This window comes from Mytilus californianus, unplaced genomic scaffold (genome assembly GCF_021869535.1).
Source record: "Mytilus californianus isolate M0D057914Y unplaced genomic scaffold, xbMytCali1.0.p SCAF_5, whole genome shotgun sequence".
Classification (NCBI taxonomy): Eukaryota; Metazoa; Mollusca; class Bivalvia; order Mytilida; family Mytilidae; genus Mytilus; species Mytilus californianus.
The window spans coordinates 13,358,519-13,386,016 of NW_026262701.1; the positions used below are offsets into that span (position 1 = coordinate 13,358,519).

Sequence of the window (27,498 nt, forward strand, 5' to 3'; positions counted from 1 at the left end):
TTAGAAACTGCAAAAACATAAAAAATGTGAAATACAAGATTAAACGATGCAGTACTCTGTCAAATAATTTTAGAAAAAAGGGAAATTCCACATACACTGGTAATTAAATATAACCCTACAGTTATAAATCTTAACAGAGCTATTAAGAAACATTGGCAGATTTTGCAAAGAGATGAATATTGTAAAACAATATTTAAACAGATGCCTATCATTGCGTATAAACGCAGTAAAAATTTAAAAGAGCACCTAGCAAAAACAAGACTTTTAAATAGGGAGATTTTTGAGAAGGGACCCTTGCTAAGTATGCAATAGAACTTAGCTAAAAAAATCCCGAAACTCCGTTAATTAATTATATATATATATATATATTTCTAGTAAAAAGGCAATTAGTCATTACGACTTTATAAAAACGGTGTCAAGTCTTGAGTTTTATGTATGTATGTTGGTGATGGGAATCTATGCATTTGTGGAAAGTTTCACCCAAATGTTTGTAAACTTACTCAAATAAGTGACAATATAAAATTCTTTTAAAGAATGAGATGAATTGATACTGATTATATAACATAATAAGTTGTTGAATATCGATATGACTTATTTAATTTTTATGTATATTTATAGACTTGCTCAAATGGGTTTATATTTGACTTGCACAGTAGGTTTTTAATGTTGACAATTACAATTTCGGGACTGGTTTTATATTTATGTTCCTCATTTAAACATTTTTAATGAGGTCAACTTTGTATGTTAAAATAGCTCTTATTTTATCATGTTTTCTAAAGGCCATCCCAAAAATTGCCAACCTATCAATTCTGTTCTGTTATATCAATATAACAGGCGAACATTAGATAGAATATGAATGTGCTTTATATTTAGTTTCTTTTTGCCTGTGCAATATCAGGGGAAATAAATCTTAATTGTTAACCGTTCGTGCAACGGTTACTTGCAACGATTGGTTGCAAGCATAATCGAGTACACACAACATTATTTGCTAAAAATAGGAAAAATATCCACGTCAAATTAATACCAAGTTGTAGCTAAAAATCCTCCAAGTTCTTTTGATAATGGTTCATAAAACATACGTTGACATTAAGGGCATATATGAATTATTTTCAAAAGTTCAATGACGGCTCCCAGTTCGTACTACGGATGGTACGGTAGCAAATCGGAAAACATCTTACAGAAATGTCCAATAAAATGACATACGTACGAAACTCGACGTACAGACCTAATGGGAGTGTTTATTGCCAACACTGAACTTGATAAATACGTCGCTCCAATGTATTCCAAGACTTTTTCGTTCATATTTAATAATTTTAACAAGGTGAAAAATTAGAGAAATCGTGCATTTTTACTAATCACGTGACTCTAGATTCCCACCTTAATTTCCACTGACATAAGATCACGTATAAACACACGTATCCCTTACCTATCATACGATCGATTTGAGTTATATTTCATGGTTTTGATTATAACAATTGTTTTTCAATATATTTTGCAGATGAACGCTCCATCATTCTATATTTTACACGCTTATTTTTTTCTCTCGTTATGCGATGTACTTTCTTTATCTATCCACCTATTTATTTATTTAATATATTATTTGAGGGAAAAATTTATTAGAAAGATAGTTTTCTGACAATTTCAGAAATGTCAAAATCAGCGTTTGTCAGAATACCGCCAGATCCAGATGCGGATCCTGGAATTTGTAAAGGGGGTTGGGGGTTGGGGGGTTGGGGGGGGGGGGGGGGGGGGGGGGGCGTACAAAATGTGTAGTGGAACTGGTAAATAGTCTGGATTAACCATATATAAAGATCCATAAGGGGGGCCCGGGCACCCCTATATCCGCCCCTGATCGCGTCCATTTAATTTCTAAATAAAATTATTTTCTATTTATCATAAAACGTACAGAGAAACTTCCCTGTATAGGTTGTATTTTAAAAGGTGTGATCGATTAAGGATTGTTTGGCGAAGTTTTGTTTAACGGGAATGCTATACGAGTCCAAATACAAAAGACATTTCCAGGCAAAATATTCTATATCCCTTGAAGTACGTTAACTTATAGTGTTTTACTGCATAAATCATTGAAGTGAAAGTGTTAGGTAAGAAACATAGAATGACATAAGATTATAAGATTTCGAAAAAAAAGGGTTTTGATCAGGACATGTCTATAACGGAATACTGTGCATTAAACTATTAACCAGCAGTTTTGTTTTTAGTTTTTTAAAGACAGGATCTTTGTACCAGTGTGTGACCAATCAAGAGTATGGTCGCCTAAACTACTTCCCTTTGGGGAATGGGTGGTTCGTTTAGCATTGCTGGGTGTACTAGTATATATTCTATACAAGACCCTATTCAACAGTATTACCCATGCTTAGAAAGGTGGTCCGTTTGGTTGTCTTGGATGTATAAATACGCAGCCACGTTCAGTCTGAATAGGGACATTCTATCAAATATAGGGAAAGTGCAATTATTAGCTCTACACGTTACAGAATAAATAAAACAGGGATCTATAGAGGGACTGTTACAAGGCTAAATGTGTTTCCCTTTTTAACATGCTCTCATTTTCCAGTTGCAGTTGAAATTCATAATGTTATCCTGGTCGACCCAGTTTACATATTATTGAATTGTTTTGTTTTTATTTGTTCTGAATATGCATGCAGCTTTTGTCACTTGATGTTATACAAGCAATCAATCAATTAATCAAACCTGTTTGAAATTCGATTTTTTTTTGCTTTTGTAAACGCTGAAAAGTTTTTTGTGATTCTGATTTGCTATTAACCGTCAACTCGCTATTGACATTTTGGTCCTTTAACCAAGTTGAGGCTTTGACTGCCAAGGTTCATATCATTTGCCTGATTAGAAATAAAATTCGAGTTACGCTACTGGCGATCCGAGCACGCTACCACAAGACTAAAGAGGCGGTTATGAATATACAAGATACACATATAGATATGCATGTATATTCAAAACATTTGAAACAAGAATATGTGGCATTAGCTAAGAGATATAAAAAAAAACCGAGATATAAAAAAAATCAACATATGTTCAAGCATTAATGAAAGTGAAATAGTGAAACAATAATTCGCTTTTAGCAGCCAATTTGGTTCAATTTTGTCAAAATAAGCTAAAAAACATAGCTGATGAATTATCAACCTGCTGGTGAATAATTCGACCTCATTGAATCCGTATTCATGTGACCTTCAATTTAACCTCTTAGCTGGAGATGGTTTACGCATGTATTCAGGTATTAAAAGTAAAAGAATGTTAACATTGAAAGTGAAACAAGGACTAACCATTTGGTTGACTAAAACGATCCACGAGAAAATCACTCTTATACAGGTAGAAACGATGATAAACATACTTTTTAACTTACAATATGAAATTGGACAGACCTAAAATAATGTAATTGCACGTGGTCGCTATCTATTTATATTTATATTGATATTTATATCGGGTTATATGACCGTCGGCAGTCTTCAGAGGTCATGTAGATAAACACGAAATGTTGATACATATTATCGAGTTCATGCATTTCTTATTGTTTACTTTAGTCTTTTTGTAATTTGGATATACGTTCCAGTATGTTATAGATCAAATATGAGAATTTGAGTCAAATCGGTGAACATGAATTTGACAGCTAATGCCCCTTCAACACACCGTGTCCCCTCATTTTCATGTTCAGTGAACCACTAAATCCGGGTATATAATTTTAAAGGTTTTTATATTTGGAATGAATGGGACGGACGAACGGAAAGACGCACAGACCAGAAAATTTAACATTTCCTTGGTATCATAAGTTGGTCAAAAAGCGAAGGGGATCATCCTTCTTAACAAAACTGCAACCAAATATTCCATGCACGTCCGTTTTTCATATGTATTTGCATAAGTTGAACGCAAAACATTTCACAAAAACAATTTGTGAGTAATGACGCTAAACGCATACATTTGTACAGACTCTTCCTCATGTTCCTAGAACACATGCATCATTATCGTAAAGCCAAGAATTAAAAATAATAACTGATTAAATTTAAGTGTAATTTTATTTTTTCTTGAAGATGCAATCCTAATCAATACCATTTGAAAATATTCTACGGAAAGACGAAAAATTATTATGTACTAGGTGCATCAGTGATCTCAATTTCTACTTCTGGCAAAAGTATCTTGAAATGAATTATCGAAGTATGATTAAAAAGTATGTCATGTACACCTTTTACATTCCGGCGTGTTTGTAACTCCTGATTAAACTGTTTAACTTATAAATCAAAAATAAGAATATAATCTCGCTTCAGATTTGATAGTTTTTATTTTTTCAAGATCAATTTTGATTTAGTAGTTTTAAGAATTCACCCTTTGAGAAATAAATATATGGGTCATGTGAAATGACGAAGCAATGATCGGTGCATTTGATTACCGGTAACTGGATTAATTATTCCCTCAAAAGTTGTTGTCAATAAAATTATCCCGAATTTAATATATAAAGAATTAAAATAGCAGATTGGGGTAATTTTTAAATAGGATCATTTCCAACAAAGTATGTGTATTTAACGAGCCAAATATCCATGCAGTCTTTGCTCCCGTCGTCATGCTTCAATGCAATAGGCCAAAATACTTTCAGATAGGTTGGTTATTTCGAGTAGTGTCATTTTATTGGAAATCTCTAGTACGAGATATCTCTCCTTAACAACTTAACATTTTATTCACGTTTTAAGAACGTAAAGAAAGGCTTTACCTGGCATGAATTTGGTTGCAATCTTCATCTGTGATTCTCTCAATCTTAAGAAGTCCGGAACTTCAGTACATTTGTGTGGGGTTGTTGGTTTCTCCCGCATTCTGTTTTGTTTTTCTATTAAACCTATTAGCTCAGATGCAGTATAATGTTTCAACCATTTCTTTTGACACCTACATTGAATAAAAATCAGACAGATTTGAAAGTTCAAGTCAATTAGATCTTTAAAATGGCACTATTTGGGCTCAATATTATGCAGTATAAAAAAAAACTATTTGTTATTTTCTTTTACGCACACACAAATAAGTATTCGGCAAACAGGGATGGAATGAGCTATTATCTCATTAAAGATGGTTAAATGTAACATATTTAGACTTTAATTGAAAATAAAGATAAAGGAATAAATTCTCGTGAGTTAGAAGATTTTTTTTTATAAAATTCGCATTATTCGTTATTAAATTCCAACTGTAAAACATCCCATAAATTCTGATAAACTTGAAATATATTATATTGTAAATTTACTTAAATATGAATCAATTTTCAGATCTAAGTAATTCAGTAATTTCTGAAAAACTTGTAGTAGAATTTGCCTTAAATTACAAGTATATTTCTAAACTTAAGTAGAAATGAATTTATTGAAAAAATAAATGTTAGTAAACGCATGCGTTCATGCAGTGTAATCTGAAATGCATTACTCGGCATAGCATGCTTCCTTAAAGCTAGACTCTGTGTAAAAAATATAAGTATTTGGCAAATTCATCAAACTATAAAGCATTGTCAGATGAAGCTTTATTCTAATTTTAAAAGTTCTGATTTGTAGTTCCCTCGATCAAAATGTAAAGTGACGGATGGACAAAACCTCGTCGGACGTAAATATAGACACCGATGTTCAAAAACCAGTTTACCCCTGCTGTCGCAGTGGGGGGTAAAATAATTACAAAGTAAAAATATTTAAACATTTAGTGGCAATGGAGAAATTGAGAATCCTAGCAATGTTGTTGATTACATTTGGCAAATTAGAGATAAGCATCCAAAATAATTCGGTGTGTGCGGTAAGGACCTCAAACGGAACCATTCATTAATAAATGGTTTAAATCAAATTACCTGTTCTTAAGATTTGCTACAGTCTCTGCAATATAAAACTTAAGTTCTCCATTTGAGTCCATAGGGGTATGCAAAGTTAACAAATTTAACAATAATACCTACAAACATTAACGGTACCACTTTAGCTGCATCGGATGTACATTTCTACAATAGTTTTCCATTCAGAGATGCCCGAAGCCAAAATATTAGAAAATCCAAAACACAATTTCGAAGAGCTCAAATAACCAAACAGGACCAAAATTTATGGTCTGATCGGGACAAATAACTTACGAAGAATCGTCTTATCATACATACTCGTATTTGTTTTCTACGTATATATATATACTCTCGATTGTATTTCACAGGATTGTTTTTTAATTTTTATCAGAAATAGGCCTTAAAATAGTTTTCTGTTCCGTAAAAAATATTACGACATGCTTAGCAGAATAGCAGCAATCGTATTTTGGAGTACATAGGTTCAACCTCTCAGAATATGAAATTCCCACACTATTATGCGATTTGCTCACGTATGTTTTGTCAGATTGTACATTTAGTGAAACAGATTAGGTAGTTAGAATATCTGGAACTTTTGATGAATAATAAAACAATATATTTCACAGTTTTTTTCTCAGTTGAATTGAATATTTTTTTATTCTTGTTATTATATCAAAAAACTACATAATGAAAATTTGCAGACTGATGAATGGCTGTGTCTCAATAATTATATTAGACGACATTGACTTCTGATAAGTTTTTCGTCTGTAACTGCATTAGTTTAAATGACCCTACCATCATTGATATCAAATAGAGTTTATCTTCTCCTAATGTAGACGACTGTAAAAGATTGATGACAAATTTGACCAATAACAATACTGTTGAAAAGTATTTTTATCTGCTTTTGAAAAAGGCATATTGTAACATTTGCTGCAAAGTTGACAGCAATCAACTATTGGCATCCCTTTTTTTTGTATACACAGTACTCACTGTCTCCAATAATGATAAAGTACTGGAAAAATCAAGATAAAGGCATCGTGGAAAAGTCCTCTTGTTGCTCCTTCATTTTCTAGTGATGAGATTATAGTTTGTGCTAATTCTTCTGGAATATTAAGCTAAAACGGAAATTATTGTAAGATCCAAATAACCCAAATGAAAAACGAAAATGGAAAAGAATCTTTGATGATAAGAACATATATAAAACAAAAGTTAAAATATTAAAATGTCTTCTCTCCTGCAATGTTATATATTTATTACGAGCATTTACCTCTTCAAATGAATTCAAATCATTGTTAAATGTAATCTGCAAGGTTCCAATATTCAGGAACAGAATTATAATATAACATGCAACTTAATATGAAATTAACATAGTTTCAGAAAAATCACTAGTACACCTAATCCCGAACTTATTTTAAAAGTGAAAACTCATGATCATGATGGGTTATTCATGAAAGTTGAAATTTTTAGTAGAACCATTCATTGTTTAATTGATACTGGGGGCATCTATGAGTGTTTTAAACCCCAAAATTTTTGATAGTTTACCTGAGCATTGTAAAACCAAATTACAACCATATGAAAATAACTTGAAAATGGCAAACGGGCATAATGTTAGACCATTAGGTACCATTAAGTTACCATTATTAATAGACAATCAGTACATATACCAAATTTGTGTGGTTGCTGATATTGACATACCTGTTGTACTAGGATATGATTTCATGTATAACAATCAATGTGTAATTGATGTACCAAATAACAATCTTTTATTGAATAGTCAAAATGTGGACTGTCATTTAGAGAGTCAAATACCTAGTTTGTTTAAAATATCAATTGATAAGCAAGTGACAATTCCTTCTCATAGTAAAACCATTATTCATGCACTACCAAATGAGAAACTACCTTATGGTACAACCATGATTCTTGATAATACCAGTCAGTCTTTTAAGAACAAGGGTGTCCTTATTGCAAAATCTATTTGCACTTTCAAGGGAGATGATTTACCTTTAAGAGTCATGAAAATGACTGATTTGCCCCAGACCTTATATAAAAATACTTATTCTGGTACAGCTGAAACTGTGTGTTCAGAAAACATTCTGGGAAATATAAATGCAGAACCTGATTTAGTTTTACCTGAACATATGCAAGTTGTGATTGAAAAATGTAAAAGTAACCTTAAGGTGGATCAATGCAAAATTGTAGTTGACCTTTTAACTAAATACTCTGGAGCCTTTGCAATGTCCAAAAATGACCTGGTAAGGACAGACATAATACAACATAAAATAAATACAGGAGATGCTCATCCTATAAAACAAAACCCACGACGTGTACCTTTAGCTCAAAGGAAGGAAGTTGATGAAGAAATTCAACGAATGCTTGAGGGGGGTATTATACGTCATTCCCAGTCACCATGGAGCTCCCCTATTGTAGTTGTTCGCAAGCGAGACCAGTCAATTCGCCTGTGCATAGATTTTCGCTTGGTCAACGAAATGACTATTAAAGATAATTTTCCTTTGCCGAGAATAGAGGACTGCCTTGACGCTCTAAGGGGAAACCAATGGTTCAGTACTCTCGATTTGGCTAGTGGTTATCACCAAGTAGGCATGGACCCTCAAGATGCGGCTCAAACAGCTTTTGTTACCAGTAAAGGCCTTTTTGAATTTAATCGTATGCCTTTTGGTCTGTGTAACGCTGGTGCCACCTTTTCCAGACTTGTGCAATATATTTTATCTGGGTTACAATGGGAAATTTGTGTAATCTACCTAGATGACATAATTGTGTTTTCTAAATCATTTGAAGAGCACGTTACCAGGCTCCAAGAAGTTTTTGATAGAATTCAGTTGGCTGGGTTGAAAATTGCTCCTAAAAAGTGTTATATTTTTCAAAAGAAAGTATCATTTTTGGGACATGTCGTGAACGCAGAGGGTGTTTCACCAGATCCAATAAAAATAGAGGCTGTACAGTCATGGCCCATGCCAACCAATGTTAAGGACGTTAGAAGTTTTCTTGGAACCTGTTCTTACTTTTTTTAAGATTTTTCAAAAATAGCCCGACCCTTACATAGACTTACAGAAAAGAATGTGATTTTTAAACGGAATGTTGAATGTGAAACAGCCCTCAATATTCTGAAAAAGGCACTTATGACTAGCCCAATTCTAACATATCCTTGTATTGAAAAGGAATTTATTTTAGATACCGATGCCAGTGGCACAAGAGTGGGGGCAGTTTAATCCCAAATCAACGATGAAGGCAAAGAGTGTGTTATTGCGTATTTTAGTCGTACTTTATCAAAAACTGAACGACAATATTGTGTTACTAGAAGGGAATTGTTGGCTATTGTTCTAGCGGTGAAACATTTTCATCATTATTTGTACGGGGTCAAATTCACTGTGAGAACTGACCATGGAGCCCTTAACTGGCTCAAGAATTTTAAGAACCGTGAAGGTTAACTAGCCCGTTGGCTAGAAATATTAGGAACCTATACTTTCATTATAAAACACCGTGCTGGTTTAAAGCATGGAAATGCTGATGGTCTATCAAGAAGACAATGTGTTAATTGTAAACACTGTGATACCAGAGATGTGACTGAAGTTAGTTATCAAATTGAAAATCCAACAATAAGGTCAATTAATATGTTGGATGAAAATGAAACTGAAGATACCCCTATTACTACCAATTGGTTTAACAATAAGACCCCTGAAGAATTTAAACAAGCCCAATGAAATGACCCTGTTGTTTCTAGAGTTATGACTTGGAAAAAGTCATCAGAAAAACCAAAGTGGCCAGAAATTTCTCATCTTAGTCAACACCATAAAACCTATTTGAGTCAATGGGATAGACTAACAGTTGTCAATGGAATACTTAATAGAACGTGGGAAAATACCACAACCAATGATATAAATTTACAATATGTTTTACCAAGTGCAGATAGAAACCGTGTGTTGCTACTGTTACATAATGATCAGTTAGTGGGGCGTTTAGGATTTTTAAAAGCGTACTATAGCCAGAATTAGGCAAAGGTTTTATCGGGCTGGGTATACCAGTTTTGTAAAAAGGTGGTGTAAGCGTTGCACTGAGTGTCAGAAAAGGAACCAGCCTTCCCATCATACCAGGAGACAAATGAAAACATATATTGTTGGGGTACCTTTGGAAAGGGTATCTCTTGATTTTTTAGGTCCAGTGACCCGAACCTATAAGGGCAATAAATATGTCATTGTTGTGACAGATTATTTTACAAGGTATGCTGAAGCATATGGGGTACCTGATATTGAAGCCCAAACTGTAGCAGTTACGCTGCTGGAAGAATTTATATGCCGTTATGGTCTCCCACTACAAATACATACTGATCAGGGATCTCAATTTACCTCTGATTTGTTTATTCAATTGTGCAATAAATTACATATTGACAAGACCAGGAATAGTCCATTTCATCCCCAAAGTTCAGGATAAGTGCAAAGATTAATTCGAACAATCGAGGACATGATAAGTAAATTTGTGCCTAAACACCAGAAGGACTGGGACCAATATTTACCCTATCTAATGATGGCCTATAGATCATTAGTTCATGAAACCTTGGAGAAACGCCATGTTTCATGATGATGGGCAGGGAAGTGAGGCTGCCAATAGATTTAATTTATGGGGGGGGGGGGGGGGGGGGGCTTGTGGAATTAAACTTAATAAATATAGTGTAACCAATAGAAAAGATCCATGAAGTAGTTAGAGACCGCCTTGTTAGTGCAAGTGAGCGACATAAGAGGCGTTATGATCTCTCTTGTACTTTTCCCACATTTAAAGTAGGAGATGAAGTACTCCTACATGACCCCAGGAAATATAAAGGACGTTCACCCAAATTTCAAATGCGGTGGTCCGGCCCCTTTACTGTTATTAAAGTGCTTTCAGATGTTTTATATAAAATAAAATTCAGGAAGGCCCAAAAATGAAATTTAAAGCGGTTCATGTGAACAGACTTAAACTTTTTCAAGTAAATATGAAAAGATGGTATCAATCGTTTGGGGAACCAGCCCAAAATACCAGACTTCAAGTCAAGAATAAACTAGACAGAGAACAGACAGACCATGACTGATATTGTTATAATATAGATATGTTTATTATTACCAGTAATTTGAGTGATATTCAATGTGGTATAAATTGTTATATTTATTGTTATATGTGTGTGTATATTTAATTGTTTTACACGAGATAAAAATCAACCTTGGTAGCAGGCCTTTCAATAACTTTCACTGGTAATTGTGAAACTGCAATGGTAACCTGCAATACTTGATAGCTGGACTGAGCAGTCTAAGACACTGGTTTCTTATTCTTAATAAGATAAAATATAACAAAAAACAGTTTTAAGTTTAACAATGACTATTTAATCAGTCATAATTCAATATACATATGTGTATAAATAAATAACCCCAGGGCGAAAACAGTACAGAGACCCCACTTGGACGTTATTCGTCGTGCGTAAACATGGGAAAAGTTGTAGTATTATAGTAAATAATCTAGGTCACTTGGTCAGGTCATAAATATATATATATAATCGGGGTAAACATTAACCTGGTAATGGTTTGAAGATGATGGTTCACAGGTGGTTCGCTTTGGTTTTATGGTATGTGGAACAAAAATGGTCAAGGTTCCTTGAGCTGTGAACTAACTGGAATCGTCTGCTACAACCGTTTATATAGTACCGGAAGTCCGTGGACACAGAAAGTGTGTCCGTTACTATAGGGATAAGTGTGTCCGGCGAAATAACGTAGTGATTGGTTATTAAATCACATATACATAGTAAAAGCTGGGAACATGTTAAGGTTTACCTGAATATTAATGAAGTGACAACCTTTAATTTCGATTGAAACATATATTTATGAATACCAAAAGTTATATTTGTTTGTTGTTGTAATTCTTTTTCTGTGTTGTACTCCCCAGGTAAAAATAATAGTCCTTGAAACATGTGTTTTCATTTGGAACTTTCACAGTGGGTCAAGTTTAAGAATTAGAGAATTTACATTACGATTGGTAATGGCATTTGGTAATCTCTTATGGTTAAATAAGAGAAATTCACTCATCTTCGATTGGGTGATGGCTAATCACCGGACATGACCCATCAACATATTTTGCCAAGAGTAACACGAGTGGTGTCACTAGTGAATCCGGAACTGCTGACGTTCAGGAGCACCTTGTTCCAAACTTGGTAATTGGTTGTGTTGTGCTACGTGGACTGTTGTGTGTCTTTTTGTCGTTTTTTTTCACCTTGGTGTTGTAAGACTTATGACTATTGATTGCCCCCTTTGTTTTCGACTCCCTCTTTTAATACCACTCCTTAAATGATAATACATTTGTGTATCACAATTTGAAGCATCTAGAAATCCGTTATGTATAATATTAACTACAAATACCTGGTTTTGAGGAAGTATGTCGGAAATTAAAAAGCAGTTGACCATTTCTCTAGCTTTATCATTTAAAAAGTCCATGCTCTCCTGTGATATGTTTTCAAGTGATTGGATATGATCCACCTGTCCAACATACCTGTAACATTAATAATATCAAACTGTTAGCGATTTCAACAAGACCAATACCGTGTCAAAATCTGCATCGCTGCAAGCAATTAATTGCGGGAACTTGCTATTGAATCATAACTAAACGTTCCATAATATCATTGAATCCAAGAAAACTTTGAAGAAACATTTCCTTGTAAAATGAGTGTTGTAAAAATGCCAAAAAATGAAAAACATGTAGTGGATGCATGTCAAATGTGAAAATTGCTCACACGCTCCAAATAAACATTAATCATCTGCAGACCAAATATAAAAGCATTCTCTTCTATAGAAGCCAAACAGTGGATGCAAGGTGGATGTAAAAATTGCTTACACGCAACCCACTATCAAGCTGCGGACCATAACATTACTCCCTTTCACAGAAGCCAAGAAAACTTTGAAGGTTTCCTAAATATGGTATTTCGGATGGAAGGACGAACGAACGAACGGAGTCGAGCGGTTATTAGAACTGCTTGGCGACGCAGGTAAAAACGAAATTCTAAATTGACAAATGATGAAATAGTTTTATTATTTTCTTACTGTTTTATGATTCCAATCAACAACATCAATTTGTTTCTCTTTTTTTTTTTATTTATAATAAAGGTCAATATAGAATTTCGTTTACAATATATGGATAATTTATAACTAAATGAGTGCAGACAAAATAAAAATAAAGAAAAATCAGCTCACTTTGTAACTTCACCAAAAAATCTCAAATCACTCGGCAATTTATCCAAAATAACAAGTCTGTTCTTCAATAGAATCCGAGCTTCAAACTTGGCATTAGACGGATTAACTATGGCTTTGTCAGCTTCATCTTCTGTAAAGATTTAAAATCTTACAGTTCATTTGTTTATATTTCATTGTACTTAAAATACTAAAAAAAAACAAATAAACCCTCATGATGAAATACTTCAGAAATACGAACAGTTTACTAGACTTTTTTGTACCAAACGTTATTTCAAATGTCTTGCAAAATCAGAAGCAGGTATGATAATGACACTTGTTTCACCCCTTGGATTCGAAAATCAATGATCAACAAAAATATTTTACTATTCATAAGACATCAGGATGTCAGTTAAAAGAATTCATATTTTTGAATTTTGTTTACTTACATATTTGTATTTGGGCTAAAACTTCAAGCATTTAATGTAAAGCTGTAAAAACTGGTGAAACCACAAGTGACATTTCTACACTAAAGCGTCAAGACTATATTATCATATTCATTATCAACAAAATATACCTTAAGTTGAAAAACTTGATTTTTTTTTTACTATTATGCAATTTCAGTTGTTGTCTTAACCAATCTATTGTAAGGAATACAAGAGGATCACTTTCGCATTTTTTTTACTGAAACTCTTATTATTTCACACATAGAAAATGTCGATGTTCTGCAAAAGTAATAAGAAATACAAGAGGGCCATTTGGAAAGAAAAACACACACTAACAAAAACTTAATTTTTTTACTGAAACTCATTTTATTACATATACTACCAAAACCAGAAGATTTGCTTCATAGCTAAATCTCCCACTTGTAGGACAGCTGTTTACACATTGTTGTCAATGTAATAGAATTCTATGCGACTGTCATACAAGTGAGGGGTTTAACTAACTCTTAAACCAGGTTTAATCCCCATTTTCAACATGAGGAAATGCCTGTACCTAGTCAGCAATACGACAGTTGTTTTCAAATCATTTGATGTGTTTGAGCTTTTGATTTTGCAATTTAAAAGGTTTTTGAATTATCCTTGGAGTTCGGTATTTTTGTTATTTTACTTTTTTGTTATAGTTCCATTATATTGCCAACATTGGTTGAGCAACACAAAGATACATAGTTGATTAACTTGACAATAAGTGGGATCCAGCAGACAATTCTGTGTAAACATACATCACAGATATACAACACAATTGACTTTAAACACAGTTATGTGGAAAAACGACTGAATTTGACAATACATGACGTTTACGGTTGACCGATACGATATGTTTTTGTTTCAACTAGCAAGCGACATTAACAGTCTTTAGATAACAGAATATAATCTGTAATAATATCAATTGTGTCCTATCCCCGATTGTGACATTTTGCCTGAACGGATTCACATTGCGGATGATGCAGAAGATGCTTACCCTGTCGACGACGCTTCCGAACTCGCTCGTTTTGGAGTATATTCGATTATCTCAGTATGTTTTTGTTAACTTTATTTATCTTCTTAACCGATTTTATGAGATTTGAACATAAGTAAACAACTTGTTGCCTTTATTTATTGCGTACATAGAGGTTTCCTACATTATAGATTTATTTTCTTTGAATACGACTGTGGCCATCGGTATGTTACAGATATAGAAATTGTTACTCACTGAACAGAGCTTGATATTGCTTCAATTGTCGTATCAATGCCTTTTGAATTTGCTTTTTCAAAAATAAGTGAAGTAGTTTGATCTCATCTTCTTCTCTTATAGACTTCAGGAAACCCATGATAGTTGACACAAATCTCTGCCACAAAACAAGCTAAAATGATTAAATGCTCTTGTTAAAACGTTTAAACCCGCTGCATTTGTTTGCACCTATCCTAAGTCAGGAACCTGTTTCAGTGGTTGTCGTTTGTTGATATGGTTCTTAAGTGTTTCTCATTTCTCGTTTTTTATATAGATTAGAAAGTTGGTTTTCCTGTTTGAATTGTTTTACACTGGTCATTTTGGGGCCCTTTATTGCTTGTTGTTCTGTGTGAGCCAAGGCTCCGTGTTGAAGGCCGTACTTAGATCTATAATTGTTTACTTTTTACACATTGTGACTTGGATGGAGAGTTGTCTCATTGGCACTCATACCACATCTTATTTCTATTAAGTGAGGTGACATACAATGAAATGTAATTTGTTAATGTTTGCCTTCTGTGATATATTCCTCTATGTGGGTGGCCGTTATTTAGACATTGATTACGTAAATAAGTAGGGTAAATTATTTTTTCTCTGAAGCATACAGAAGAAGACCGATTTTCGTTAATATGAAACATTGAAATATATGCCATGAAAGTAACACTGTTATCACCAATGTCTATTTCTAAACATTAACTGAAAAATGGAATTTGTGGCAACAACTCAAACTTAACATTCAAGCTTCATAAGGATCGTTATATAATACGCTAAAAGATACCGTTTTTTGTTTCTTTTTCTTTTTTGGTTTTTCTTCTATCCTCTCTAAGTCTTCAGCACCAAGGCCTTGGATTTCCGGCACCTCATCGCCAGGATCTGGGGGGTACGTTTCTAAATACTTAGGATACCTATGAAAACAATAAACATGTAACAGATTTGTATAAATGAAGAATTTAGATTTGATACATATCAATTTCACGGCAGATCTCTAGGCGGACTCGGACATTATTTAGTATAATCCTTCAGCAAATATACCAGGCTAAACATTTAATACGTAAGACGCACGTTTCTTCTACATAAGATATGTCAATTTGAAGAGCATACACTTGTACAAGGGTGGACACATTGACATGTCTCATAAATTAATTTATGTTAAAAGTCTTTAAGATAATGGTTTGACTACAAGTCTCAAATAAATTAACAACACCAATGATCCATGTAAATGAGCTCAAGGTCAAACGAACCGTGCCAGACGGACATATACACCATATAAATACCAAATATAGCTAACCTATTACTTACAGTATCTAAGATAGTCAAACTACGATAACTAAATGTTGATAAAAAAAAACGTGTAAAAGACATGTAAATCTAATTCGGTAGGTCACATTCGATGAAAATATTTGGAACTTGTACCTGATTTGTCATTGAACACTTTTATCCTAGCATTTAGACGTTTTATCAGTCGAAAAGGAACACCACAAACTATTTATTCCGATAACGCACCTACATTTGTAGCCGCATCAAATGCACTTCAAAGTCAGCTGAATCTGCATATCAACTGGAAATTCATTCCGAAAGGAGCGCCGTGGTATGGTGGATGGTGGGAACGTCTAATTGGCTTAACGAAAATGACATTAAAGAAAGTTTTTGGTAAGGCACTCGTCCGCGAACAATCTTTGACAACAATACTCACTGAGATTGAAACTATAATAAACAATCGCCCACTACATATATATCTTCAGATATAAGAGATCCCTAACCATTGACGCCATCTCATCTTTTACATGGAAGGATTATTACGACGACAGAGATGCACAGCGACAAGCACAACACGAATATTCAAGAATTTGATACCATCACAGCCAACAAACAATTTGAGAGAAAAGGACTTTTATTAGACCATTTCGCAAATCGCTGGTCTAACGAATATCTTAATGGATTACGTGAATATCATCGAGCCTCCGGAAAATATAATGGACAAGTTAACATCGGAGATGTAGTTCAATTGGGAAGTGAATCAGCACGACTTTTATGGAGATTAGGAACAATAGAAGACGTCATCAAAGGAGGAGATGGACTTATTCGAGTAGCAAAAGTACGGACGTCTAGAGGACTAGTTACCACACGACCAATTGTGAAGTTATATCCGTTAGAACTATAGTAACTGTTTAAGGATTTTTGTGAAGGACAGTTAACGTAAAGTGAAATTACAAAAACTTTCAATGGGATCTATTTATAGAACTTGTATAGTTTTGATTATTTATCATTTTAAAATAATTTTATTTCTTATGCATTTTGAGGCCCCCAGAATGTCGTGAATATAGGCCAAGAGACTTTAGTCCGTTATGTTATGTAATTGTTTCCCGTACTTTAGCGCACACTTTTGTAATGTAACGTAACGCTATTGTTACGTATCTATTTATCTTACGAACCATAAAGCATCTCAACTAGCAAGACGTTATTTTCTTTCACAAGTCTAACAAAGTTAATAGCCCTCAAGATATTGGGATTGTGGTTAGGACAATTGGAATATATCCGTCGTCATCTGTGACAGATATTTCATATCGGTCAATCAACTCGTAATGTCGAAGGAACGATTTCAACTTCACCACTTGGCGCTCGGTTCAATAGATTCCTAGTAAGTAACAACCCTCTATCAAGAAAAACGTGTTAGAAAATGAAAGCTCTGGAATATTGTATAATCTGGGAAATATTAGTATATACTCCATAGGCAGGCGCTGCTGGAATGTTGCTACGCAGAAATGGAAAGTTCACAATTGGAAAGTTGATATCATCTCATTAGTCGTGAATTTTTTTTGTTCTCAACCGACCTTCATTGTCAATTTCGAAAAATATTTAGCGAGAGGACATCACCTTTAAAGCGCAACGTGAAGTTAAATAATCATGCTAGCTTCTTTTCATTCTTCCTTAGAAGATCATTTATGAAGTCAGCCTCATATGAATAAAGGAACAAGTCGGCCAGAAGAGGAGCACAGTTGGTTCCCATGGAAATGTCGATAGTTTGTTGAAAAAAAACACGTCCTCAAAACGTAACATATATGTTGTCAATCAGGAAATCAAAAACGTAACAAATATGTTGTCAATCAGGAAATCAAGCATCTTGATAATGTCAGTTTCAGAGATTTTTTGTTTGAATCAGAGTGATTATTTTACAGAATACGATTTATTCCTCCATAAGACAAGATACTTGTATTTACGTTGGCCATTCTTTTTTTATGAAACAAAGCAGGACCAATTTTTGCAATTTGTCTTTTAGTTCGTAATGGGGAATACTTGCGTAAAGGGAAGAAAAGTCAAATGTGTTAATACTATTGCAAGAGGAAAGAGACTTAGATTGCAGGTACTCCAAAAGATCTTAGGAATCATGAAGTATCCACATCTGATTCACGCCGCCCTTATTATTCAGCTTCACAATAACTTTGAAGCCCGGCTTTAATTGCTGATAAAATTGATGTTAATAAATTAGAAAGCGGTTTCGTGGAGCACTTGGAAGACCGAGCAATATAACTTTGTTTGTAATGACCCTTGCGTAATTTAAGCATCCAATACATTGAAGGAGGATCCAATTCGTTATCTTTGGTTGAAATTCCAAAGGAACATAGAAAACACCAAGGAAAATTCGTGAATCCTTCTTGGTAAGTGTCGATGGGTATATGTTGAGTTTCAAAGAGAATTTTCAATACCTAATTCAAAAAACATATCAAGCAGTTTATGTAATGTGATTCATAAACAAAAAAAAACATGTTGTTTGGGGCTTTATCTGCGGGGACAACAAAATATTTGGCATAGAGGTTGTACAGGTGTGTAAAATCTTAAAATGATGTCAAGGTCAGGGGATCTCTGCAAGAAAGACATTAACACCATGCCATACACTAGATATAAGTATCGTATGATACTTAGTAGGATTGTTTGTCATCACACGTAGTTGATTTTATTATATCTGCGAATAGGACGTAACGGAATCTTGATTGTAACACGGGTGGATATTAGATTTTTGAAAGGAGCGTAAAAAAAACTGAATACATACCGCCAATACTTTCGGACGAGTTTATGCAAAAAAATACATATTTACCGATCAAAGTGGAGCCTTTGCTGCAGTATGAAAAAAGATATCAGAAAAACAGACAGGGGACAGTTGGAAACTTCCTAACATGAGGCATATACATATAATGTATGAAGCATATTGCCTTTTCTATCTTCTGAAATATGAAGTTTTATAGAAATTGTTAACACCACCGTCGCCGCTGCCAGATTATCATCCTTTTGTCTGCCATTCTGACAAAATTTGTGCCTAATCCGACATGAAGAAGATATGCTCAGAGTAAAAGATATTATAAACAGATATATATGATTCATTTATTTTCGTTTTGCATTGTGATTACTAATTATGTCGGTAACTGCGAGAAAAAAACCGGTACAATAAATATAAATTAAGATTGCTACGCCATTGAGTAAGTGTTGAATAAATATTTCCGAATACATAAAATTCTTCCAAACACAAACACGTAAAGGAGTTGAGTTCACATTGTGTTACAGAAGTTAGAAAAAGGTTAAAGGCCCACAAATCAAGCACGAATGGGCAAATCAAAATAACAATACAGTAAGGGTAATTACATATTGTGGAATACAATCCTACCAAGTAATCTATGGGAAAACAGTCAAAAGGGAGCTGCGTTCGCAAGATGTCATTCTATTACAAAAGTAAAATTGTGTTACAATAGTATTGTCAGCTACACGCGTTGACAAATGATCTTACCAAATAAAAAACTTTTTATCAAAGGATGTGCGCTCACAATAAACTCATATAGGATTAAATTGTTTATGCCAACGAGCGTTTCGTCTATAAAAGACTCATCACTGACTCTCGAATGAAAAAGTAAGGCCAAACATAGTACGAAATTGAAGAGCATTTGGTAATTGCGTAACACTATTAAAATAAAATGGTAAAAGTCCCATCACTCTGGTACTGATTCTCAAATCAATGAGTAATATAGTCAACTACGTGTGATGACAAACAATCCTACTAAGTATCAAAAGAGATCAGAGGAGTTGTGTTCACACAAAGAGTCATTGAGTTATGATAGTATAGACACTTTATGTCAAACAGCTCAGCGGCGTTGTGTTTTCAAGGTAACATTATGTTACAATAGTAGAAACAAATGTTAAAGTCTTAAAACACTTCCAATAAGTAATTGTCAAATTAAAATACGGTAGAGTATTGTCAACTACACATGGTTTTAAACAATCCTAAAGTATCAAAGTTTTCTGGAAAACGGTTTTCGAAGAATTAAGCTAACAAGCTGTAATCGTGTTATTCTAGTACAATTGTCAAATTGAAATGGCGGTATAGTATGATATGGAAAATATGATGAAAAATACTCCTTGCAAGTATGAAAGCTGTTGCATACACGCTGTATGAGCATATGTATGCTAAGGAGGGAAAGAAAGACGAACGGATACAAACAATTATTGTATCCGCTTGGCGTGCGCCGAGTGACAAAACGTTTTTTTTTTTTTTATTTAATTAACTATCCCCCACTCCATCCTCGCTCCCAAAAAGACAAATAGATTCAATCATGATAACGTAAATTGTTAGATGTACCTTACGTAAGTTTTAATCTTACCACTTCATTTCCATAGATCTGTAGACACTAGCTTGGGCGCATTCTAGAACACTTATTGGAACCTTTTTCATGAATGGGATCTGTTTCATGATATCGTCATTACAGTCTAAAAAAGCACCTAAAAAGAATAATCGTCGAATAAATTATTAAAGAACTTTAATCTGCTATCGAATAACTACACAAAAAGAGGGACGAAAGATACCAGAGGGACAGTCAAACTCATAGATCGAAAACAAACTGACAACGCCATGGCCAAAAATAAAAAGACAAACAGACAAATAATAGTACAGATGACACAACATAGAAAACTAAAGACTAAGCAACACGAACCCCACCAAAAACTGGGGGTGATCTCAGGTGCTCCGGAAGGGTAAGCAGATCCTGCTCCACATGTGGCACCCGTCGAGTTGCTTATGTGTATGATGTCGATATGTAGAATATACATTTGTATTTGATCGAGTTATAATGAGTTTGAAATACTGTAAACCAACTTATTTTCGCGGATACATTATTTCGCGTTTAGCCCTTTTCAGCACTTTTCAGCCCAATTGCGGCAATTTAATTTTGCTATTTTAGAATTTACTTGATGTAATTGAATACGGAAAGATCCAAGTTTTTCGTTTTCGCAACGGTTTATATTCGCGTTATTTTTCTCCTCGCAAAAGTCGCGAAAATAAATAGCTCGCGAAAATTATAAGAAGTTGGTTACAGTAAGAAAATCTAGTCCATTAGAAAGTAGGCGTAATAATAAATTGATAATAATGATGATAACAAGAATATTGATATCTATAACTTAAACCTGTGGAATATTCTAATCCGAGTTTAATATAATGGTACATATGAAATTTTAATGTGTTTGGCAATTGAATTTGATAGATGAAATGAGTCAGCAACTCACTGACCGAAAAATCTAAACGACATGTAAAGTTCAACACACGGCCTTCAACAATAGACATGTGTTTTTATACAATATGCGAAGCTCTAAATACCCTTGACTGAACAGATATATGAACATGTGTAGGAGTTAGAGTCGGTTGTTCCCAAATCAGTTTAATCATGGTCACATAAACTGACCTAGTTACACACGTTAACATGTCAACTTTGCAAAATGGGGATATTTCTTACTGACTGAAAAGCGCGTTAAAACTCATCACTGCCAAGATGCTGACCAAATATGAAGTCATTTTGTTCGTTTTTACCTGTGAAATGTGTGACGGAAATATTTGTTGCATGAACGAACGGACAGAGAAGGTGATTGAAATATAGCTCTTAGAGTCAGGGCATAACTAACCTCTATATTATTGTATTATGCATAATTATTGGATATGATTCATTGACATATCTAAAGTGGAGTAAATCGGCGGCCGCTGGGTGTTATTAGCAGAGCGGGAACTGTTGACCCTTTTGAAGCACCAGAGATTACTCTCAGTTATTAATTACATTCGTGTTGCTTAATCTTTAGTCTATTTGTTTTGAGAACTATTCATCTGTTTTGTCATGATCTTATCTATTTTTTGACTTTTGTATTTTATAATCACCTTGGTATCTATTCATCCTTTTGTACTTATATCACTTGTTCTGGCTCACGAAAACTCTTTTAACTATTGCTATGCTTTGTTGTTGGTATTTATAAGTTTTAGAATTCGCAATGAAAAAGCAAGTAACATTTGATCTCATTTTGAAAACCGACAAATACGGGCCGGCCGAAATATCCAATTATTAAATTGTCCTAACAAAGTAAGAAACATACCAAATATATTTTTAAAACGCTTAACTTGACAACAACAATACAAATCAAATAACATGGGCATTTGTAAACGTCAAATCCTAAAGTCAAAAGGCAACATTTTCAATGAATTTGTTTTATCTGTTTCTCCATACAATTATTATTATCAGAGTCCGCCTAAAATAACTGTCTATTAACCGTGTTTTGCTTTCTTGCTAAAGTTTCTTCTTAAGATATTTCTGATCCTAATTTTTCGCCTCCGCCCAGCAGGCATATCTCGAAGTTCCTCGATACTTTTCCAGAATGCTAGAGGATGACGCGTTTTCTCTCCCATCATAAATCTTTTAAAGAAGTCATAATGAAGCTGAGAATGTAATACTTCTGAAAATGTTCTGAAAACAAAGACCAATAAAGAAGTATAACAAAATTACCGAACTCCAAAAACGAATTTACCTCAGTTTGGAATATCGTACTTACTTATTTCTAAATTTTGGTTTTAAATTCTAATTTCCTAGCCAAAGGCAATTGTCTCTGAAACAAGTTACCTTTACAACCTCGTGTTATATAAAGGTATATAGGTAAAAAAAAAAGAATTCATAGATAAGTCCCTGTGCTTCTAGCACAAAAAGAAGTTTATCAAAATTTATGGTTGCTTTCATCAAAAGGAATTTTTACCGTCATTTCCCCCAAATTTTCGCATAAATCAATGTTTTACACCAATGACCAATTTCACATACCATATTATACATATGTATCAATTTTCATTGAATCTTATCCCAAAAAGATGATTTTTATAGATTTGATTTGTTTTCCAAAAACTAAGTTTATGCTGCATTTTTTTCCCTTTCCCAAATTTTACACAAAACGATGCAGAACTCCATTTCATATGTATAAATACCTTGCATAAAATTATTGAACTCAGTTGAGACAATCTTGACCCTTCATTTGACATAGCAATAATGACAGTTGGACAAGACAGACGAAGTAATTGCTATTAGGCACCGCCAACTTGTTTATTTTTTTTTATATTTATGTAAGTTTTATTACTCAGTAGAGGAATCATAACTATCAATAACAGCATCTGACCTTTTAGCTTATTCAAGTCTTTCAAAGAGTTTTAATACTTCATTGAGAATTAACACAGCAATCATAATAAGCTGTGTCACAATATTTTTCAACAAGTACCTTTACGGTTGAAGTAGCAGAAAGAACCGAAACAAGAGTAGTTTTAAATTTAATGGATAAATGTGTTAAACGAAACCTATAAGCAAGCCAGTACTTCGGTATTGGCATGAAAATACGAATATTGTGTTATATTTTTGTCCTTTTAGGCGTAGAGACTCTTCATTTTTAAAATATATTATGGATTTTCAAATATTTTGGCTTCGATCATCACTGAAGAGACATTTATTGTCGAAATGTGCATCTGGTGCAGAAAACTTGGTACCGTTTATGTTTTAAGATGTCCTGTATAACTTTTATAGTTTTATAGTTGAAACATTGTAGTATTCAGTAACAGCTTTTCAGTTCAGTCTTTAAACTACCATATTATAAAAGGGTACCTGGTATCATTCAAATACTTTAGTAACTATATTATATAATTAAAAATGGGATATGTAAAATAAAAGCAGGGATCCCTCTGTCAGCTGCCCTGGACTGCTTAGGGTTTATTTATTCCAGGTGATTTGACATAAAATGATTTTTTGAAATCCTGGAAAAGAATAAAAGATTCTCTACCTGATAGCCAATGCAAATTAGATAGACACTTACTCTAAATTTGAGTCTACATTCCAGTTTGAAAAATATTTAGAAATAAGAAATAAGATAATCGGTGAATGCTATCTAAATTCAGAATAAGTAGTCATTTTCTAAGGGTAGAAACTGGAATACGTGAGAGAAAATACAACTCTCTTGGAAAATCAGGACCATTACCCAGATAAGAACGGCATTGTCAGTTCTTTGATTTATACCATGTACAGGACGAGGTAGATTTTTTTATTTCAATGGCCTAAATATAATCATAAAAAGACAAACTTTATTATCTCATGTTGATAAACAATTCCCCAATGTAAAATATCTAAGTACAAATAACTTGTTTATATGAATAATGCTAAATGAAGGCAACACATTTTTATCTTTATTATGTGTATTTTTATAGCTTAATTTTGCTGAAAGAAAACAGTATAATTGTATTGAATTATAATGATTATCTACTTGGTAAAAAAGAAAATGTTAACTATAACATTCAGAGTTATCTCTCTTTATTCACGTATTGGACCTACATATTTTATATGATGACTTTTATGTAGTGGAGTGACCAAACCAACAAATTTTCAACTTTAATTGGACCACCTTAACTGCAGGCTAAATTATGAATTTTCGTTTAGGGACATGTTTAAACTTTAAATTTTACCTGGTCGTAGAATCGAAAAATGGTTCAAATTTTCAAAATTTGAAGTCAAAGTTCGGAAGTTGAGTTTTTCATTAGTGTAATAAAAATTCACAAGGGGTTATAAAAAGTCATTTCTCCTTTAACGAAAGAGTAAACAACAGCAGTTCACTTTCGAGTCAATTTGAAAAAAAAAATGTAATCACCAAATGTCCATTTTTAGGGAAAATAGGGACAACAAGAAAAAGGCAAAGACAAAACAGGAAATGGCTTTCAACATTACATGTACATTTAAAGATGTATTTCTGGTTTTTATGCAGTTTCTTAAGAAAGAATCGAAGTTTATTTTGTTTAATTATATACCGGTTGCAAGCGGCAAATATTTCACTAAAAAACTGAATAAAATGGTTTAAATGAAGTAGTGATAGATAAACATATATTTTTTCTGTTGTGAACACTGAGATTGTATGGGCAGGAATTTTGACAACAGCAGCCTACTATGAACCCCATAGAAAGTGTTGATGCAAGTTAAGGGTACTTTAAATGCAAAGTGCACAACATTTTCAGAAAAACCGGGTTTCTCATTGTTCATCCCTGGTTTTAAACATTAAACAATGTCAAAGATGTAACCACCTTCCATGAGTTCTTCTGTAATATATGTATACGAAATAATTTTCCAATATTTCTGACATTACATAATTTGTTCAGACATGGTTTTCATTGTCGTCTTCTTCAGAAACTGCTTAGTGAGTAAGATGATTCATACATCCATCAAATCCTCCACACGATCAAATACGCGGACAAGCCGAACTCTGTGCTTTGCATACACACAACTTTTATTTCAAGCGCTTTACCCTTGCATGTAAAAACAACATCTTGAAGGAAATATGATAACATATGTCTCTGGAAGGAAACCGGTATGTGTTCTCAATTCTTCAAGCAAATGTGTGATCTTTATAAACAGTAAAGAAATCGTCAATGCTTTAAATGTGTTTGGATAAGACAAAACCTGAACTTCGACAGTCAAGGAATGCTGTCCATACTTTTGATACAATGCTTTTTATACAGTTTATGTTTCTCTATTAATTGAAAAATACTTTAAAAAAAGGAGCCATGAGAGCATCATAGGGCAGTATTAATTCTTGGACACTACGATTAAACTGTTCACAAATAAGAATATGCTTACTGTATTTCGAGCATAAACTACAGTCAACACATATGTCATCTAGCCCAGCTAAAGTTAATAACTTACTAACTGTTGCTATAAAAGAAAGATGAAAGCCCATGGCATTCTCATATTCTTGTAAAACGTCTGTCATAGACCATATTTCTTATAAGGCATCAGCAATGTGTGTTCTACTGTAATGTACTGTAATGACGCACAGTTTATAATTCGTTTGTGGTGTCCTGGTGTGCTGTCGTGGATTCATGGGAGGTGTCCGTTGTTGTTCTGTGGTTTACATGTTGTAATGTACTATTATATTATTTATTTATGTCCTGAGTGTTCTTGCGTTTATTTGTACTGTATTCCTGTCACGTAATGTTGTCATTTTAGCGATATTTGTAACATTAACATATAAGCGGGAGGTTTGGCTAGCCATAAAACCAGGTTCAACTCACCATTTTTTTTTTAAATGTCCTGTACCATGTCAGGATATGGCACTTGTTATCAAGTAGTCCGTTTCTATGTATGTTGGCGTTTGTTTTGTTGCAGGTCAGCGTTTCTGTTGTTCCGTTGTTTTCCTCTAATAGTTGACGTGTTTCCCTCGGTTTTGGTTTGTGACACGGATTTGTTTTCGCTTAATCGATTTATGACTATTGAACAGCAGTATACTACTGTTGCCTTTAATTAACAAAATCAGAGTGAGCGGAGTGAGGAAGGTCGGTATGCAAGTGTGAGTGATCGTGTCAAATTTTGTAATGCCCGAAAGGGCCCTGTGATTTGGAAAATAAAGACTTTGAATTTGAATTTGAATCTTATAAGTGTTTGTAGAACGCTACAAAATTGTGTAACAGAATGCGAATTCTGCTTAATATAGATAACTAGTTTTCTTCACATCACATACCATGGCTTCAATTCTACAAAATACTTACCCATTCCTTGAAATTTTATCAATATTTATATTATTCCTGCTAAATGAAGATACATTTTGTTGTAAATTTCAGCTTTCCTGCTAAATGAAGATACATTTTGTAGCAAATGTTAGCTTATGCTCAAATTCATCTTCAACACATATTAAAAAATAACCACTGTTTCAGGTTAGGGTGAAGGTTGGCGCCTGTTGAAACGTTTAAACCCGCTGCATTTTTATGCACCTGTCCTAAGTCAGGAGCCTGTTGTTCAGTGGTTGTCGTTTGTTGGTGTGGTTCATACGAGTTTCTCGTTTCTCGTTTTTTATATAGATTAGACCGTTGGTTTTCCTGTTTAAATTGTTTTACACTAGTCATTTTTGGGTCCTTCATAGCTTGCTGTTCGGTGGGAGCCAAGGCTCCGTGCTGAAGGCCGTACTTTGACCTATAATTGTTTACTTTTAACACTTTGACTTGGATGGATAGTTGTCTCATTGAAGGCCGTACTTTGACCTATAATTGTTTACTTTTTACACTTTGACTTGGATGGATAGTTGTCTCATTGGCACTCATACCGCATCTTCTTATTTATATTTAGCTATTATTTTATCCATCAGTTATATAGAAATGGGATATACAATGTTCCTTATTATGAATAGTTTTTATGAAGGTTATATAAAAATAAGACGATGCGGTATAATTGCCAATGAGACATCTCTCAACTAGAGACCAAATGCCGCAGAATTTAACAACTATCGATAACCGTACGGCCTTCAAAGTAGAAATCATACCCATACCCATATGTTTCTTTCATTTAGCTCCATGTTCTATAATTAATTACAATAAGGACCGCTTTATGCTGTCGGTCCTTTAAATACTCATAAAAAACAATACATTCCTATTATTGATAAGCCTTTCAATCAGTTGGTGCCCGACTACCGGACTCTAAAAATACCAAC

The 27,498-nt window shown here is 33.8% G+C and overlaps 1 protein-coding gene across 1 annotated transcript in view; it reads right to left on the reverse strand.

The window, feature by feature from the left end:
- The window catches only part of LOC127702261 (regulator of G-protein signaling protein-like), a 34,165-nt gene that overhangs the window by 4,758 nt on the left and 1,909 nt on the right, over positions 1–27,498 (reverse strand). The window contains exons 3-10 of the mRNA XM_052206379.1: positions 22,279–22,472; positions 20,355–20,472; positions 15,488–15,614; positions 14,695–14,845; positions 13,027–13,156; positions 12,199–12,328; positions 6,794–6,918; positions 4,730–4,899 (exon numbers count right to left, since the gene is read on the reverse strand). Coding sequence (XP_052062339.1) covers positions 4,730–4,899; positions 6,794–6,918; positions 12,199–12,328; positions 13,027–13,156; positions 14,695–14,845; positions 15,488–15,614; positions 20,355–20,472; positions 22,279–22,417 — 1,090 coding nt within the window. The 5' untranslated portion in view covers positions 22,418–22,472. The remainder of the gene's footprint in view (positions 1–4,729; positions 4,900–6,793; positions 6,919–12,198; positions 12,329–13,026; positions 13,157–14,694; positions 14,846–15,487; positions 15,615–20,354; positions 20,473–22,278; positions 22,473–27,498) is intronic.